The sequence below is a fragment of the Simochromis diagramma genome, unplaced genomic scaffold (genome assembly GCF_900408965.1).
Source record: "Simochromis diagramma unplaced genomic scaffold, fSimDia1.1 OVJJ01000402.1, whole genome shotgun sequence".
Classification (NCBI taxonomy): Eukaryota; Metazoa; Chordata; class Actinopteri; order Cichliformes; family Cichlidae; genus Simochromis; species Simochromis diagramma.
The window spans coordinates 6,874,448-6,894,146 of record NW_024386972.1 but is presented as its reverse complement, the minus strand read 5'-3'; the positions used below and the strand labels follow the sequence as shown (position 1 = coordinate 6,894,146).

The 19,699-nt window shown below is 38.4% G+C and overlaps 1 protein-coding gene and 1 long non-coding RNA gene across 2 annotated transcripts; both read right to left on the bottom strand.

The window, feature by feature from the left end:
- Positions 1 to 4,561: 4,561 nt before the first annotated feature.
- Positions 4,562 to 5,954, bottom strand: LOC120737898 (5-hydroxytryptamine receptor 3E-like). The gene is made up of 4 exons (XM_040038807.1): positions 5,942 to 5,954; positions 5,577 to 5,837; positions 5,297 to 5,457; positions 4,562 to 4,984 (listed from the first exon to the last, which is right to left on the bottom strand). Exons 1-4 carry the CDS (start codon positions 5,952 to 5,954, stop codon positions 4,751 to 4,753), a joined length of 669 nt encoding a protein of 222 aa, XP_039894741.1. The 3' UTR covers positions 4,562 to 4,750.
- Positions 5,955 to 6,272: 318 nt separating this feature from the next.
- LOC120737915 lies at positions 6,273 to 8,499 on the bottom strand. Its single transcript, XR_005696869.1, has 3 exons — positions 8,433 to 8,499; positions 6,853 to 7,010; positions 6,273 to 6,318 (listed from the first exon to the last, which is right to left on the bottom strand). It is a non-coding gene; the product is annotated as an uncharacterized LOC120737915 (long non-coding RNA).
- Between the last annotated feature and the right edge of the window lie 11,200 nt (positions 8,500 to 19,699).

The following is a 19,699-nucleotide window of genomic DNA, read 5'->3' as shown; positions in this document are numbered from 1 at the left end:
GCGGTGTGTACTCTGTGTGTTAACAAGAAAAGCGCATATAAGAAAGTGGTGTGCAAAAGCAGGGTAGTGACAGAATTGATGCGCATTATTGATATTTGAAGCATGTGTACCTGCACATTAACACACGGGTACCCTGCAAAAAAATAGCAGCTGTGTGGTGTCTGTGGCATCGGTGCTCTCATCGCATGCGATGGTGTAAAAATCAAAAGCACAGCTTTATCAGACAGTTGCAGTTTAATGTTGGCTGACGAGTCTTCGATGCGTCGCACAACTGTATTTCTGGACATACTGACGTTGTTGAAGTCCTGCACTTTTTCCGGGCACATTAATTCGGTGACTTTAACGAGGCCGTGTTCTATGAGTTCTCCATCTGAAAAAGGCTTGCCATGTCTTGCGATGAGTTGGGCGACCTCATAGCTGGCTATTGGAGCCTTTTCCTGGACCTTTTGAGCACGAAGAAAATACTGTTGCTGACCCCGCAGGAGAGCTACCCTTTGCTTTAATTTCTGCTCTCGCTCAGCACCAGTGTAGGATGCATAGGCCTGATGCTGGGTTTCATAATGACGTAGTACATTATACTCTTTCATAACTGCCATAATTTCAGTGCAGATCAAACAGACACACTTCCCCTTGAATTCTTTGAAGAAATATTGAAATTTTCTGCATTCACTTTCTATCTTTCGCTTCTTTGGTTCTGCCATGTTTAGTAACTAACTTTGGGTAAATTTCTTCTGTGATTGTCCTTTTTGGTGGAGCAACTGCCTTGATCAACAGTAGCTCCCCCTGGTGTTAAAACTAAGAAGTGCAATACACTCAAGCAAAAGTTGAAGTGCGGGCCATATTCTATTCTAGTTCTAAAATTACTTGCGGGCCAATCAATAATGGATCGCGGGAGGTGGTCCGCTTGCCTCCACCCCAGAGAGAAGGGTTACATCTCCTGGGTCTAGGTGCGGCTTGCCCCTCTGAGGGCGGGGGTACCTGGACCTGGGATATAGAGTATGTTTGGGGAGTGCGACTGTCTGTGCAGTGTCTATTTGTGTCTGTCTACACGTTGGGTGAGTGCCGAGTATTTGGTTGTGCATACGGGGTGGGAATGCACGTTTGTGTCCGCGTGTGCCTGTTCGTCTGTGTCTATATGTCAGGTGGGGTCTTAGACTCAACCTCTCTGGGTACATCTCAGGCCCTCTAAAGTCTCCCCTCACCACACTCCCTGCCGGTGTTTGATGCCCTCAGACGTTGGTGTGTTGGTGGTCCTTGTCGTCTGGGGCTGGGCGCTCATGTATGTACCGGCTCACTCCTGGTGGCCGATTGGCAGGGCCGGGCGCCTGTGGCCCGGCTGGGCTCCTTCCGGGGGGTGGGATGCCCTCAGGCCTCTGGCCTCTGGGCCTGAAGCTCGGTCCTCTCTGGCACAGCTGGCTGCCGGCAGAGCCCGCAGGCACGCCACTGCAACCCCCTCTGGCCTCTGCTCCGTAGCTGCGGGGTGACCTCTCGTTTGGGGCTCTACTCAGCTCTTCCCAGGAGGGTGGCACGGTTCCCCCCCCTTTGGTGGTCCTCCTCGGGTCCTTGTACTCTGGGGCCTCTGGATATCTGGGGCCTGGATCTCCTCCATACCTGCTTCATACCCTGGTGGACGGGGCTATGGCTCCCCACACTCCCTAGCAGATCGTTACATGGAAAAACCTTTGGAATACAAGCATGCTGATCCACACAGGTATGCACACAGGTGTAAACACGGGTGTTCACAGACGTGGACTACACCTTTCTTGGCTGCTGCCTCAAAGCACATTGTGCGCTGTCTATCTTGCGTGCTGCACAATATCGTTTAATATTTAGTATCTACTGTTATCTACTGCTAGCTAGTTTATTGTGATGGTGCTGGTTTTTTTTATGTTGCTCTTTGTTGTTTGCTTTCTCTTCTGTTTTTTTTTCTCCATATACGTGATCCAGGTGTCTTGTTTTTTTTTTTTCTTTCTTCCCCCTCTTTCTCACCGTCTCTTCTCCCCTCTGTTTTTCTTTCTCTCCCTCTCTTTCTTTCATTCTTTCTCCCTGTCCTATCCCCCAGTCATGTCTGTCCCGTTTGTAGCAACCGAAAATAAAATAAATTCATAATTATAATAAAGGTCAATCAAATGGACCAATATGGCAAGGCCATGATGATCCACTTGGTAAAATAAATCCGCTTGGCATCTTTCTTGGCCTTAAGACAACAATTCTGATGGCTAAATATCCAAATGGGACACAAAAAAAAAAAAAAAAAAGGATTGCGGGCCGCAGTTGGCCCGCGGGCCGGAGTTTGGACACCCCTGGCTTACAGGAAGGAAGAGAGCACCCTGACACTTTGGTGCCGAAGGAACCAGCTTACCCTCAACGTCACAAAGACAAAGGAGTTGATAGTGGACTTCTGGAGATGTATAAAAGCACACACCCCCATCACCATCAACGGCATTGCTGTGGAGAGAGTGAGCAACTTCCATTTCCTAGGTGTACATCTGGTGGAGGATCTCACATGGTCAGTTCACATGGACAAAACAGTGAAGAAGGCGCAGTGTAACAGCAGTCTGGCGAGGAAGGAGCGGCTAGCAGGTCCAGCGGGCATACGGTGTGGAGGTTAGCCAGATAACTCGAAGCCAGTCAATTAAATCAAACAACAGACCTTTATTCGTTGTCAGTTTTTGCATGATCTTTGTTGGTCAAAAACCCCTATTAATGAAGACTTATGGACCGGAATTTGATAGTAAAAATACTTTCTTTTCGATCACTAAGCAGGGATATAGGTTTGGCTCCAGCAACCTTTAATAGGATAAGCGGGAAAGAAATAAATGGAATAAAAGCATATTATTACTATTGTTAACTTGTTATTTTCTGTTTTATCGCGAGAGTACTGTTGCCCGCGAAGTGTTGTTGTTGTGGTCCGTATGAAAAATGGCGGAACGAATAAAGCGCTGTGAATGAGAGTACGACGTCGTGTCTTTTGAGTTAACAACTATTATTAGTAGTAGTATTTGTGATTTGAAGACAACCAGTAAGAAGGCTAACTAAATATTGGCTGATAACTTATGGCAAAGCTGTGGGATTAAATAACTGTGTACTTCTTCTCACTCCTTTTCGATATGTAACTGAATCAGAACAGTTAAAGCAATATTGAAATGTATTAGCTTTATTTTGTGTAGCATTTTTTCTTCTTTTCTTTGCCAAATGAACTTTGTATATTGTTTACATGATCTTTTTTTTTTTTTTTACAAACAACAACAACAAAAGCCAGTGTGAAAATGCCTATAATTACTATAGACAAACTACAACTCTGTTAGGACTGAAATGTATAATTATGTCAATTACATATGGTTGTATAATTTTAACAATTGTGACTGAAAAAATTATTAATCCCTTAAATTAAATTTTCTTCTACAACATATTTTCACATGGATACATATTTTAGAATTTGCCACACAGCCATCTGTTTGGTTTAGAGAGAATGGTTCAAAAAAGACAAAATACCCTGTGAATTGCAGTTATCTGGGAGAAAAAAACAGAAGTACTTTGGGACAGCACATTAAAGTGAAAAAAGCATGTTTAAAAATGCAAATATGATATTATGCTTGTCCGTAGGCTCTCATTTTTTCTTTTTTCTTTTTTTTTTACTAATAAAAGCAATGAATTAATGTCAGTTCAACGTGGACTTATGTTCATCACCCAATAAAATGCAAATATATTGGAATTCATGCAAAGGGACCCAAATGGAGACTTTAGTGATGGTTTTTATAACTAAAATTTAACCTTTTAGCAAAGCAGGAAGTCCACAAGTAACCAATGGAATCTTCAGGTATAAAAGAGAGACTAATACATCATATTCATGTTAATGATTGAATGTTGTTTTTCAAACTTTAGTCCTGCTAGTCTTCAACATCGATCCACATTGAAAACATGATTGCTAAGAACACAGTGACTGCTGTCAAATAAAAAATCACAAAATACTTGTTGATTTTTTTAACCATTCTTGTCCAGTAGCCAGACTTCCTGTTGCTGCTGAGTAGAGTCACTGTTTTCCCAGTCTCCCGCAGCTCATCTGACACTTTTTCCAGAGCAAAGGCCACCTCTGTCAGTTTACTGCTGCTACCCTAAAAAAGGAGGTTTTGTAGAAAGGTAATTGACAAGATTTTAGGTCAACTCTTGATTCAACACACTGGTTTGTTTCCACGTTGATTAAATAAAAGTGTTTGCTTCTGATATATATGCTAGGGTTAAGGATAATGCTAGCATAATCCCTTTCAATAGTTTTGATATTATACTTTTTTGAAATTAAATAAAATGAATTCCAACCTTTTGGGTTAGAGATGATACAGACAAAGACACAGATGGTGTTTCCTCAGCAGATACCCCAGAGACAGAGGCACAATGACTACTTCTCTTTATGTCTGGAGTAAGAGAAACAAAGATAAATCAAACACAATTAAAATTAACTGGTGGATACAACCTGCCACTAAACACAAATCTGCAAAAGTGGTCGATAGAGTTTAAATCCAAATATTTGTAGAGTGATTGCTATTATCAAGCACACCTTGGATTCCATCTGTCTCATTATCTTGGGCTGCAGAGTCTTTGTCAAGCAGATGCATCACCAAAATTGTCTCCAAGAGGCTGAGCAGCATCAGAGAAAACCCCCCAATGCAGTAGACAGCTGAGGAAAGCAGCCAGCATTAATGTGGATAAATTACTTGATCACTCAGTAGCATGATTTATTCATTAAATGCAGTCAAATACACCACACTTCTTTACCTATAAGTGGAATTCTGTTTGAAGAGCTGGGCAAGATCTCATTGAGAAGAAGCTGCATCACCGTGACAGCAAGCAGCACAGTGATTTTGAAGCCAAGTTTCTCACCTCCACTGTCTGATACAAGGAAGGAGGCCATATCCAGAACCAAGAAGAAGAAGACTGGCAGCAAGAAATTAGCAATGTAGAGGACAGACCTCCTCTTCATGGTAATCTGTGAAATAAGGTGGTTAATCATCCTACTTCATACATGTAAAGATGCAGAAAGAGCTTCATATTTTTTCACTGCTTCATCTGCACTTTCGCACTCATTTTACAACTCTCTTCTCTCCCACTGTCTCCACTCCTCCCTGAACTCTATGCAACATTCTTCTTTCTTCAACTTCTACCATTTAATCCTTGCCTCTGTCTTCATTTGCTTTCTCTTCTTGATATCCAGAGTCATCCTATTCTAAACAAAAACCAGGGTAATGGGTAACAGAACAGCTTTCATGTGTTCTGTGTTTCTGTTACCAAAAATACTTACAGTGTAGACAACCATAAGCTGATTGAAGTCAAACTCATTGACAGTTCTGTTGGTGACTGACATGTTGACAAAGAGCCACTCATACTGTGTCTGCATAAAGTCACGAGACCACTCCGTGACTGTTTTATTGCTGTTGTCGGGCTGTAACTTTATTTCTGCATCTGAAGTCGAACATAAAAAATTACTGCGAGAAGATCAAGAAGGAAAGAATATATGTTCTGGCATGTGGTAGTGTGTGTTTATGAACAGCATACATTAACAGAACCTGTTATGTCCTCACCAGAGTACATAATAGACTTGAAGGATATGTTGCACTTCTGAAAGTCAAAGGGGAATTTGTACACGTGCAGCTTGCAGGTGCTCACCACCACCTGGTCATTCCTGTATTCGATCACACCATTGTGGTTGACGCAGAGATAAGGACTCGGAGAGGCTTTATCCTTCTCTGTCCTGTGTGAGAAGAAATGAGAATTGATTATGTTACCAATGGCAGCATCAGAAAAAGACAAAACAAATACATGACATTTAGTTCTTTTCTTCTCTTTTGGTCACTCCTCCCGTGTTATGAGCATTGACAGACTGTAAGCACTAAAAATGCTACTTTTGACTTTTGGCTTCCTGCAAGAATCAAATCACATGATGCACTGAACAGCCACATCTTAATTACAACCCACCTCAACATAATCAAGTGGAGAGACTGAGTGGGTCTTTGAGTGTGAGTTTATGCTTATATATGTCAAACTTACATCTCTACAATAGTTATATCGGGCATCCACAAATATGCAGTAGGAATTGTCATATCCTTAATTCCACAGAATTGATTTGGGTCCCACTTAATGTACTCATTTGTCCATTCCTACACAGGGCAATGGGAGGAAAGTGATCAAATCAAGAAAAAAAATCGAAAGATGTAATTTCAAGCAATTTAAATTTCAACAAAACAATGAAAAAAATTGTAGTTCTAAGAGAAAACTCACCAAATAAACCCAAATGTAAGAAATTAAGGTCTGGTCAATTTCTCTCTGAAAAAAATAACAATGTTCATTTAGGTAGCTTCACAATTCAGCTAAAGCATCAGCAAATACATCTCTGTGAATTATTAATGTAGGGTCTACCTTAAAATACAAACCGCCTTGAGGCAACTGTTGTTGTGATTTGGTGCTGTGTAAATAAAAGTGAATTCAATTGAATCTCATATTGGGTAAGCTATAAAATTTTCTTTAACCTGTACACTGTTGCTGCTTATCTGCAAGCTGCTTTTCAACCCGACTCCAGCTTCTTGTTTAGTTAATTCAGTTAATTGGTGATTCTAAATTGCCCATAGATTTGAGTGGGAATGGTTGTCAGATTGGTAACCTGTCCAGGCTGTACCCTGCTAATGCCTATGGTATCTGGGATAGGCTCCAGCAGGACTACATGATGGTTTAAATGATTATCTCCTCTTTGGCAGATGGGTTTTTTTGCCATTAAGAAACATACACAAACTATTTGGCAATGAAAATATTCATTATCATTCGAAGAAAAACACACACATGCACGTAGCTTAAACAATGTACCATATCCAGGATGGCATAGAGTTTCATTTCAAGCAACACATCTGTATGATGGCTGTTGTTTATAATGGGCCGGCTCATAGTGTACTTAAGACTGTCTTTGCTCAGGTTCAGGCGGCGTACAATCGCCTGAAAATTACAGAGTTTCTCCACTTCATTATCTGAAATGACATCAAAACACATTCTATATCAGCGATTTCTTTTATGAGATGAAAAACACAAAGAAACTCCCATTTCTGATTTTCAACAACAACAAAAAAAACAAACTTCAGAAGTCTGTTGCTCACCAGACATCATTATTGCTTATTAGCTTTTGGCGTATTTGCAACAGATGAAGTAATACCTCAGAACCTTTTAATCAAACCCTGATATATCCAGAGGCCTTTTGTTCACTAAAAGGTCATGATTAAGTTTTATTTAATCAATCCTTTAATAAAAATATTTTAAATAGATTGATATTTACAGACATTGATTTTCATTATTTTCTCCATTACATAAAATTATTTTATATTTTAGTATTGCTGATTATTAGATCCTGAGTGAATACTACATCACTTATTGTCATGCTTAGTACTGTGCAAAAGTCTTGAGTCACCATCTTTTCTTTATATTTTGCTAAAAAAAAGTGGGTAATGGGTGGAGATACTATTGAAACAACTACAAACATGTGTGAGATTACAGTATATGAGACAAAACAAATTCTAAGAAGCTTGAAAGTCAATATTTGGTATGACCACCTTTATTCTTCAACACAATCTGGACTCTCTTAGGCAAGTGTTAATGCAATTTCCTCAAGTAGTCTTCAGAAATAGTTATCAGGGCGTCTTGGGGGACATTCAAAGCATTCTGAAGGTTTGCTGCCTTTCAGTCCATTCTCTTTCAAGATGATCCCATACTATCTCAATAAATTGGTGATTTGGGCTCATGAAAGGCAAAAATCCATGACTGATAATATCCCTTTTTGTTTTGTTTTTTAATATCCAGTTGTGCTTTTTCAGCACTGGCAGGATATTCGGCATCATTGCCATGTTGAAAAATGAAGCTGTTGCCTATTCAGATTGCATTGCATTGATCAGGACTAACAGTACTCTTCATACTTCTATCAGTTTTGACAAGATCCCTAACACCATTCACTGAAATACAGCCATAAACCATAACAAAGCCAATCTTCCACTAAAACCATTCTGATGGGCTTTGGCAAAATGGCAGAATGGACTGAAGGATCAGTTTCATTTTCAAATTTTTCAGATTTTAAGTACACACTGCACACCATGCTGACATATGTCTTTGCCTAATAGCTCTTTAAGAATTCCTTTGTTTGGTGAAAACATTTTTTTTTTTTTTTTGATGTCCTCAACTGTGTTATCCTGTGTTTTTGTGAGACGCAAGTTGCCTCTTTATTGGCCTTGTCATAGATCAGTAGTAAGTGGGCTCACAGAAACAAGAGAACATTTCTCATAAAATAGTTAGGTCCAAAGACTGGACTGAAAATGAGTGAAAAAGCAGTCAAACTAAGGGGTGGTTCAGACGTTTGCACAGAGACAGACAGACAGATATATAGATAGACTGTCTTTACTCTTTACCTCTGATAGTGGTTTCATTGATCATCTGTTGATCATCTTGTAGCTCTGAACTGGAGCCATTTTCACCTGGCATGGAAGAGTACAGTAATTTATGCCTAAAGGTATAAAATATCCAGAAATGTATGTACAGTTTTTAAATAAACATTTGCTCCCAGATGATGGCTTTACAAGGAAAAGCCTTACATATTTCAGCAACACAATCACATATTCAAAAGTTTACATATTCTATCTATATCATCTTTCATAATAGAATGATAGACGAATCCAGGTGGTGAACTGGCAACCATGCAGACCACACTTTTCACCGAATGAAAATATTTGGTGCACCATGGAACATAAAATACAACATAGCAAAGCCAAGACTGTTTATCAGCTAGAATCCCATATTAGACAAAAAACAGGACAATATTTGTCTCAAAACATTTGAGATGGTTTGCTTCCTGAGGCATAAAATGCTTTGCTGTCACAGTGAAGATCACAACATAGGACCTTACAGCAGCTTACAGGAACAACTATTCCTTCCTGTGCTTGGACCAGCCATAACCTCTGGCTCCCAGCTATTAACCAAATTTCCAAGGTCCGATTTTATTGCCCTGGCTTCTGTTCCTATTGTTCCACTAATGTGAATAAACAGAATATTTGTTTGTTTTCATCTCAGTGCAAGCTGTGCTCCAGCAGGACTTTTTCTTTTCTTTTCGGTTGCATTTTCAGTTTCTTTAAAAAAAAAAATGTCCCTAAAATTTATAGTGAAACTACTCCTTAAGCTGGTTTACTCCAACTGATGTAAGATTTCATACCAAATTAAACATGCATCTATTTTCTTACACATCTAGTTCAGGATGTTGGTGGGGCTGGAGGCTACACCAGCTGACATAGTGCCAGAGTCAGTGTGCATCATACACAAGTCGCCAGACTGCGGTAGTCTATGCACACAGGGAAAAAGACAACATTCACACTCCTACTGCTAATCTGCACATATCATAAGGTGAGCTATTGAAAATGTTGGTATTTATGTGCTTTGTGTTGTCCAATAGACCGTTTTCATTATCCCTGTATTGAGGTTGCAGCAGAAATTTTACAGAAAATATCTATCGGGGTTATCAGAAGGCAGGCAACTTATTCACCAATATTTATTCATTTTTCAGTCTAAGATGCTGGTTTTAGTAAACTGATTAAATGTGGAATTTAATTTAGTAAACAGGATGTATTTACTGGCTACTTATAGAGCCAAGCAGCCCCTCTGCTGAAATACGTTTTATCTATTCCAAGTAAAAACAGTGTTGCTGAATAAAATATAATACAACATTTTATTTAAAATGGTCCAAATTGTCATCTGCATTAAATTCGAATGATCTCAGCTTACCCACAAGTAGCAGCAGCAAGAAGAAACCTGCAATCATTGTAGCCTCGAGTGATCAGAGAGCATCTTCACCCTCTCTGCGCTGTTCAGAGATTCTTCCTACTCTATTGATGTCACTGTCCTGCCCTCTTCAGAGCAAATGTAAAGCCCAATTGTGTTTCTACCCGCATATCGATCCTAACACAGTGGGATCAGCACACTATGCATCAGCATAACAGCTGATATAACAGCAACTAATAATGACTTCATGTTATTAACCAAACTCTTGATATACAGCCCAAGCCTCTATCATCCTAGCATCAGTCAGGTTGAATAGTTTATTTTCTTGCTACTTTGGATAAATTTTTTAAAATTGTTTTCTGCCAAAGTGTCCGCACTCTACTCTGACAGGTTTCAGATGCTTTTGTTTTTGTTGTTGACAGTAGGGTTAATCATTAAAAGTGAATGAATCAGACTGACATCAGTTTCATTTAAATCCAAACAGCTGAAGTGCATTAACATTAGCTTTTAATAAAACAAAATAAAAAAAAACCCCAATAAACTTCAAGATACAGTGACTAAATTGTCTTTTTGAGCAGATGTTGTCACAGATTTACTTGGTTTTTTTTTTCTTATTTATTCTACTACAGAAAAAAATAAATCTTTATTGTTCTGGTCTTGTCTATGAAACTAGAGGACTCTACAGTAATCCAAACACTCTTTTGGAGCATTTGTGATATATCCAGACAATAAAGACAGTGAATAAAAAGCAATTCATGTTCAGGTGTATTTGTTTAAATAATAATGTAAAAAAAATGCGTCAGATTGCACAACTTGTCCTAAAGTTACTGTTATTTAGAGATCTTTGAAAAATATCTAGACAACTGTACATTTCCTTATTAATGTTGGACAGGATGTGGGTTGGAAAGCTCTTAGATTTTCACATATTCATTAACCACGGCAGCACGAGATACCAGTGAGGAGAACAAACACTGTTAAGTGCTCCATTAGAGGAAGTAGAAAGATCCTGTTTGAAAAAAACAAAAAAACAAAAACCAAGTTATTTATAATGAGTTTATTGTTGCTGCACTCAGCTCAGATGTCAGTGAACAACAGTTGTTTTTTATGCTAATATTCAGGTTATTTACCATCTTTACAAAGCCAAATGCACAAAATTTTATTTTTCAGTGAAACATTACACTTACCTTCAGTTAGGTACCCTAATAGATATAGGCAGTACCGTATTCACCACACTCTCAACAGTGGGGAGACCATTACATGAGAAGCAGGACTACTGAGGAGTTTTTCTCCGCTCAGCCTAACCCTAGGTTTCTTCAACTAGGGTTAGGTTGTTTACTTAGTGTGTGAGAGGAAAATAAACACATCTTGACTGGTAAATTATAGTCTGACTGGTAAATTTTGTCTGAACGACGAAACATTTCAACACACCATTGATTCATAAATGTTGATCTCTCACAGTTGCTCTCTTCCCATGTTCTACTGCGTGACTGATAGCCTTGAGTTTGAAATCCACTTCGTAAGCATGTCTCTTAACAGGTGCCATTTGGGGTCCTTATACACACACAATACAGTAATAATTGTTGAAGCACAGTACATAGCACGCCGCTAGGCTCCCGATTGTTAGCCGTAATGTTCCAACAATCCATCAAGCGGTGCGGCTTAAGCACAACCAGAATTCATACATAAAGCGCACCGGATTATAAGGCATACTGTCGAGTTTTGAGAAAATTAAAGGGTTTTAAGTACACCTTATAGTCTGAAAAATACAGTACTCCGGTTGCTGCCACAAATACACTGAGTTGGCTGTAGCTTTCCAGCTCACAGCCCGACTCCCATGAACAACAACAACACAGACAAACAGCCAACCTTTTTTTGCCGGCAAGTCATGATTACAGATGCCGTGCATTGTTTATGTATACATTATTAATCCTGTGGGAAAATGCTTAGTCCTCTGCATTTGACCCATTCACTGAGTGATGCAGTGGGCAGCTACCAATCCAGGATAGCCTCTGTTCGTTGGATTTGAACACCCAACCTTTCGATCATGTGGCATCTACTGTGCTAGCTGTGCCCCGAGAGCTGTTCTTTAAGTGATGATGTATGAATCCTGCTTCCGGGCCCAAACTACTCTGTGTTTATTAAGCCTGTTGTGCTGTTAAAATGTTTTAATGCTTTTTATCTTGTTCTATTACATCTGAACAAGCCCCTAAAAACAGCCAGTGATCACTGTCAGCCTAACCATCGGGAACCCTCACGTAAACCTTTATCAAGTGGAAAAAAGTTAGCATTCATCCTCCAGCTTCACTGTGTTTATGTTATGCTAACACAGCTGTGTTGCTAGCGATCACGTAGCACATCACTATATACCAGCTAGCCCAACTTCAGTAACCCTACAAACGTCACTGCTGTTTAGTTTTCTGTCTCCATTTATGTTGGAAGTGGTAGCAGAGCTGGTGTATCATGTTCAGGTGGAAACAAGCAATCTAACTTCTAACTCTGTTAAATTTCATATATTCTGCTTTCATGGATGCCTGGATGTTACACCTGGTAGAGCCACACTGATCATTTTATTAAAGATGAAAGAATTTAGACAGTTTGTAACTCTCAGTGATGCCACAGAGTTCCTTCGACTTTGGGATCTGCAGCGGAGTTTGGACCTGGAAATGGCTAATGACATCAAACTTAATGGCCGGATAGCATTCCTATTGCTTAATGCATAATTGTGTTGTGAATATCCATCCTTAATCTGTGAAAAAGCATAAGGTTCAGAAAAATGATAGTAATTACAAAATGGTACATTTCAGGCTAAAATAGCAAAGGGGAACCTGTCAGTAGAGGAACGAAAGAGAAGGAACAGGGATGATCAAAAAAGAAAGAGAGAAAAAATTAACAGCCAGCCTGAGTTGAAGAAAGAGGTTCTCATAAAGGAAAGGGACAGATGGAGAAATAGAGGGAAAAAGAGAAAAATAAAGAACACCAGTGATCTGAAAGGAAGAGAAAAAAGTCAGAAGAGAAGGTTTTGGAAACAAGCACAGAGAGACAAAAGGAGAGAAAGTCCAGCAGGGTCTAAACACACAACCACAGAGAACTTTAGGAATCAAGGAGTAGTAGGCAGCTACTTGCTGGTGAACTATTAAGATGTAGAACTTGACATGTGCAAAAACAGAATTGTTATGATGTGTCTTGTGATATTACAAAGGTTGTTAAGGTTTAATTGTCATTTTGAAAGAAATAATATCTTGTTTTCTACTAGTGTGTCACCACCGTCAGATTTGCGTCACCACCGTCAGCACCTTGTCAACTCCATAATATGGAGTTTTTGTTTATTTTTCTCTTGTGGAGAACCATATAGTTTCCTCCCTCATGATCTTCCAATAAAAATATGTAATTTTCTCAATAAATGTGTAATTTGCATCCTGCTTAATATGACTGTTTCTTATACAGATTAAATACAAGCTTCTGAAAATATGTATGACTGTAACTCTAATAATAAAAAGCCAAAACAATCTTACTTTTAAATGTGGTATAATTACTTTGAAAACATATGTGCATAAACAATAGAATAGAGAAGCTGCTAATAGTCAAAATAGCTGAAACAACTTAATTTAAAATATATATTTTTGCATTTCTTTGTGTCTGACGGTGTTCAGAAAAACCTTGCACTTCTCCAGCAAAAACATAAATTATTAAAAAATGTTACACCTGGGAGATTGTACCAAAACATGGTGAGACAGCCAAAACTTTGTGTAACAATTATATGTAAATATGTTTTTGAAAAATCCAAAAATATATTTTAGAAAATTAAAACCTGTTTTGTCCCTAATCTCAGGAATCACTGGAATAATATAGAAAGTGGTGCTTCTGTTATAAAGAACTTTTCTCCAGACCTCAGATCAGCAGAAAGATCATCTTGAAGAATGGATTAGATCAAAGATTTGCACCTGAATTTTAATTACCTACTGGACTGTCAGTGCGCCCCAGGGCAGCTGTGGCTACAATGTAGCTTGCCATCACCAGTGTGTGATTGTGCGTGTGAATGGGTGAATGACTGAATATAGTGTAAAGCGCTTTGGGGTCCTTAGGGACTAAGTAAAGCGCTATACAAATACAGGCCATTTATCATTTACCAATTCATCCTGGCCAAGCAACTGCAATCTAAATATTGGATTTACAAGTCTTTTTCTCTGCTCATCATTTCTGGGCTTCATCAGGCACAGCCAGGAGAGTATAGCATCACTGGCTAGGGTCTACCTCCTCTTCTCACTCTCAGTCATGCTGCTGCATGTGTTTGTTCCACAAAGAGAGAAAGAGAGAGAGAGAGAGGGAGAGAGAAATGTGAGAAGCTATGTCCCCAAAAGGTGATTCTGTTCATCTGGACGTAGCGTTTTCAGTGGGAGAAACGTTTTGTCACTCATCCAAGTGACTTCTTCAGTCTCAGCTGACTGTAGGTTTCCCCAATCTTATAAACAGTACATTTGTATAATGACTGAAACTAGCGCCACTGAAGGAACAATGGGCTCGGAGGTTAGTTCCTTGATCATTAATATGCAAACTGTCATGACCATGGCACAACAAAGGACTCCACAGTCTATTTACACCTACAGGCCAGTGAACACTCTTTCAATGATGGGTGTGTACACATCCTGGAGCCTTCAAAGTGTCTGCCCCAGGACCCGGCATCATTGTCACAGCTGTGTAGTTAAACTATCTGGAATAAATGCCCTGATCAATATACTGTCTTCACGTTACTGTAAGTTTAAATTTTTGACAGATATCTAGTCCAGATGGCAGCACTGTCTTCTCACTTAGTTTGCCGTAGTGATGTGTCGGTCGCGAACGAAACTCTTTGAAGTGAACGACGTGAGCCGTGGGGTTGTTGTTTTTTTTCTTTCTCTCACCCTTTCTCTCACCCTTTCTCTTACACTTTTTTTCCCGCTTCACTCCGCACGCGAGCCTTGTGCTTTGCACTGGGAAGAGGGGGGAGGAGTATAGCGTTATTTTTGTGCTGCTATTCAGAGCGCACGTAAAAACAAATTTGAGCGCACGTAAAAAAAAAATTGCAGTTGCAAGTGTTGCATTTTGAGGAGAATTTTATTTTGAGCGAAGAAAAGCTAAATTTGAGTGAACAAACTTCATTGCTGCGTGCAAAAAATGTATTTCAGTGTTTGCTATTATCCACACCTGGATATAAGAAAGTATTTTTCAAAGAAACCTGTAAGTCACTTAAAGTCAAGTTCACTCATAAAATCTGTCCATCATAATAACGTTACAGGCTATGCAAGGCAATACATGCCAACCTTCCCGTTTTTTCTCGGACAATCCCGAATTTCAGTGCCCCTCTTATTACTCTTTCTGGGTTGCAAAATAAACGTTTAAAAATTTTCAGGCGAGAATGTAGCTGTGCAAACTTCAAATATCTGAACCGGGGAGAACAGCAAACTCCCGGCACATCGTTTTAGGCTTTGGCCCACATCAGTCTAAAATTGTATGTAACCATGAATAACGTGTTGCCATGTCCACCAGGAGAGACTGGACAGTATAGATGTAAAACAAATATGCCAGCAGTTTATCTCAGTTAATTAGAGGAGAAGGCATGTGTTTGGCTCCTTCACATAGTGGACATTGAGTTGCTGTGTGGGACACCAGTAGTCCATGTCTGTTGCTGTAACAGTAGTTCATGTTTAGAGTAAAACATCCCAGCTCACTGACTTGATAGGGGCAATAGTGTGCCTAAAATCTTGCATAATTTTGCTAAGAGATCTGTTACTTTGTGGTCATCTTAGATGAGTAGTTTTATGGACAAAAACCACCAGGTCATTCAGTGCTCCCTTAGTGCTAATGTATAAGAGATGTTGGTGTAGTATATCTCATGAATGTATTTAAAAGCATGTAGAATAGCATATGTAGGCAAGTATATTTCTCCTTTTTTTTTTTTTATCAAGAAGCAAAGACGAAAAGGGAAAAAAAAGAAACAGGGCAGGGTTCGGTGGTTGAATCATCCGTCCCCACCAATGCCAAAACCAAATCTACGCCCTTGAATAATTGGTTGATCACCTCCAGTATTTAACCACCAGATGACAGCCACCTGGTCCCCCTCTCTCCTAGCCTCCATCATCCAACAAAGAGCGTGTGTTTTTGATTCGTTGTTTCTTTGCCCATTGATTTGCAAGTATAACCTCTTGTGTGTGTGTGTGTGTGTGTCTGGCATTAGAACCTTAATCTTGTAAATAGCTGTAAATAGATTTTTAAAGTAGCAATTGTGTATTTTTTTTTCACCTTGTGTATATATTGTTCACTGCAGCAGCCTAGTATGCGTGAGAAGCCATTTTTGTTGATTAAGTTTTCTCCTGTTTTTCTTTTAGAAAGTTAGGTAAGTGAATTGTTTTTTTGGTTGGTTTTCATTTGTGTAGGAAAGCATAGGGACCATTAGGGAGTTTTGTTTGTTATTTTTGGCATTGCTCACTACTGAAGCAAATAATTGGCTGCTTAGCACTTTGAAAGATACTACTGTTTGTGTTCTTTCCTGGGTGGTGCGTGAGTGGGGCCAATTTCTTGTTGCGTTCAATGCACACCTAGACTTAGAACGTAACACGTGCCTTTCCTAATACAGTATTTGGGTCCGGCTCCACCCCTAATGTAAATATATGTGTATATATATGTATATGCCCCTGTCGAAGAGCTTAAGGACAATTAGCTTAAATTCATCATTATCAATCTGTCCAATTAGGAACTATAAACCATTATGACTCCAATTCATCTTCTTTGGTGCAGGTGAAAGATACAACAGGTGCACTGCAGATGCAACAAGAGAATTCCCATAAGGGAAAGAGTTTTGCAGATGGTGGCTACAGACAGCTGCACTGTCCTTATTCCCCCTGACTGATTTTTCTCTAGTTTTGCTTTTATCTAGTGTTCTTGTCCCTGTTGGTAGCATGACATGGTAACTGCAGCCCATTCAAGTTGCACAGGTAGTCCAGCTACCTCCACAGTCTGTGTCTCTGACAGAGCATGGAGGAGATACTAACAGGTGAGCCATAACACAAGGAGAGCTGGACAGAGCTGTAGGGCATCAACCTACCAGCAGAACTGATATCTGGTACTCCTTTTTAGGATCTTAATTTGTTTAAAAAAAGTATTAATCTTAATAATTAAGATAATAACAATTAAGATATTATTTAAAAAATAAGATTATTATTTCATATAAAATCATTATGCTATTAAAATAATCAAAGGAAATTGAAGGTTCACTATAAATCAGTTTGCATCACTCATGTCTGTTATTGCATCTCAGCCTCTGGAGTTATCATTAATTAATTTATCTAAAAAGGAAAGTTTACTGTGGAGCATTACTCCAGCAGGAAAACAAAATATGAGAGGACAGAATAAGTACCAAATGTCAATCTACCAAAAAATTTCATTGTACTTTATTATCACATTTCCAATTACCAATTGTTCTTTTAGATGCATCCTAAAAAAAGATCTGTAATTATTTTCTATATGTTTTACAATATAAAATAATTACAGATTTCTGTTATTTTTTCTGTTATTTTTAAATGCATGAAATAACAATTAATTATATTAATAATAATTAACACACAATATGTGAATTAGCACATATAATATAAAATAACATAAGCAACCTGTAATTGTGAATAAACTATTTTTTGACAATGGTGATTGTTATTCCACACAAAGACACAAAAATACAGTGCAATAACATTTTTATAAAATTTATTTAAAAATGTTATGAACTTTTTTTATAAACTTAATCACTTTGATGATAAATTTTAAAATTGTTGTAGAATTACAGGCTTGCCTCATTTAAGGTCGTTTTTGAAATAACTACTTTTCTAATGTAATTATGACATAAACTGTTTGTGTCATATGGTAGGTATACATGACATAATATATGACATAAACAAAAGGTGTGTGTGTGTATATATATATATATACACACACACACACACACACACACACACGCACGCACACACACATACATACATACATAAAAAAAACATATTCACATTTAAATTCAGTGTAATATTCATGTTAAGAACAAACAAGTTTCTCTTAATGGGTTCTCAGGGTTTTTTTTTAATTAGGAAAATGAGAGAGGACAATATGAAAATTTTTAATTTTTCAAATAGTCTTACTTTTGTATGGTAGTCAAATATTGTACTATGATCAAAGCAAGATGTTTCAATTCGATTTATACACTCCCATGCTTCACAAGCATTTTTCTAGCCACAAAGACAGGGTGTGTCCCGGGCTTAGCCCTAAAGGGTAGTATGCATGTGGTTTGACTAACATGTGTGTCTCACCTGCTCTTGTTCATCTCTGTTCTGTCCTCATTCTCCTCTCTCTCTCTCTCTGTTCCTCTCTCCCTCTCTGTTCCTCTCTCTCCCTCTTTGTGCTGACAATCATCAAATATACAGTTGAAACCAGATATTTACTCTTCAGATCAAAACACAAACACTTTTTTAATTGTAACATCAAATCAGACTAAATGTTTATTTTTTTAGATTGATAAATATAAAAAACATATTTGTTAACTTTAAGAGTAAAGAGAGAAACTATCTGTATTTCTTAATTGTAAATGGCACCAAATTGTATTCAAAATTGAGCCACACTTATGGAGCTCCACAGTTCTTTTCCTGGTGTTTTGGTTGACATCTCTTGATTTTCCCATGTCACAGAAACAGGCTCTGTGTTTTGCCTTATATGCATCCACAGCTGTGCCACCAATTTACTCACATGGACTCTACTAACCTATCAGAAGTTTCTTCAGCTCAGAATGGAATCGTCTGGAGTTTCTTATTAATTAACAATAAACTTAGTGTACATGTACTCCTACATTTGATGAAAGTGATAAAAAACAGACAGCTCTGTCTCTCTTTATTCTGACATTTAACTAATTCAAAAGATATTTCAATATTTATCTAAAACAAAAGTTTACTCTAAATTGATGTTGTACAGTAAAAATGTTTTATGTTTTCTCCCTAAAGTGTATGTAAATATCTGGTTACAAATGTGAATATCCTGCTGTGTACTGAAATCCCTCTTGTTTTGCGTAGAAATATACTGAACATACAAAGCATAATATATAAAATAACATTTACCTGAGTTTTTTCTTTGAAAGAAGCCTCTAATGTCCATTCTTATATTTCAGTACATAACTGAAACCGATTTAGTCGGGGAGGGTAACAACTGAAAATATGAAATAAACACACGTAAGCTAAGACTCTCTAAAAAAATAGCATTTGTTCGGCTTTTCATTTCGCCATTTGTTGATTCACTTGAAGAGCAAGTAACGTAACATGGGTCAAGTGATCAGTTTGATATCAATCTTTCGTGATACACCGTCATATTTACATTATTTGTACGGTACGAATGATTTGCTTTGATACCTGGTCGAACTTAAGCTCTCCTTAGCAGTGGCGGCTCCTGAAAAAAATCTCAGGGGGGGCAATTTTTATGATATCGACTAAAATGACCCATTTAATGAGTACATCAAACAACACAATTTTAATTTGTTGCTAGGTGATTAACTCATACAGTGATACCTCATGCCCACTAGATGGCAACACACAACAGAAAGCTTTCCTCTAGCTACATAAGTTACAGGTAGAAAGCGAAAGAAATTAGCATCCAGTAGCCTTTAAGCAAAAATGAATGTGTCCACTTACTCATTACTTAGGCTACATCAATCCAATGTTGTGTGGTGTAATCAAGCAACAATATAAAGCCGGCTGCATCATATAAATCAATATGCACAGCCTGTCAGCCACGACTTGCGCTGGAACCAACTCCGACAAAAAGTCCTGTTGTATGCTTTTGACTTCTCCTTCGTTGCCTGGGTTAGTTGAATTTCGGGCTTGTCAGGTCCCAACTCTTTAACTTGCAGTTT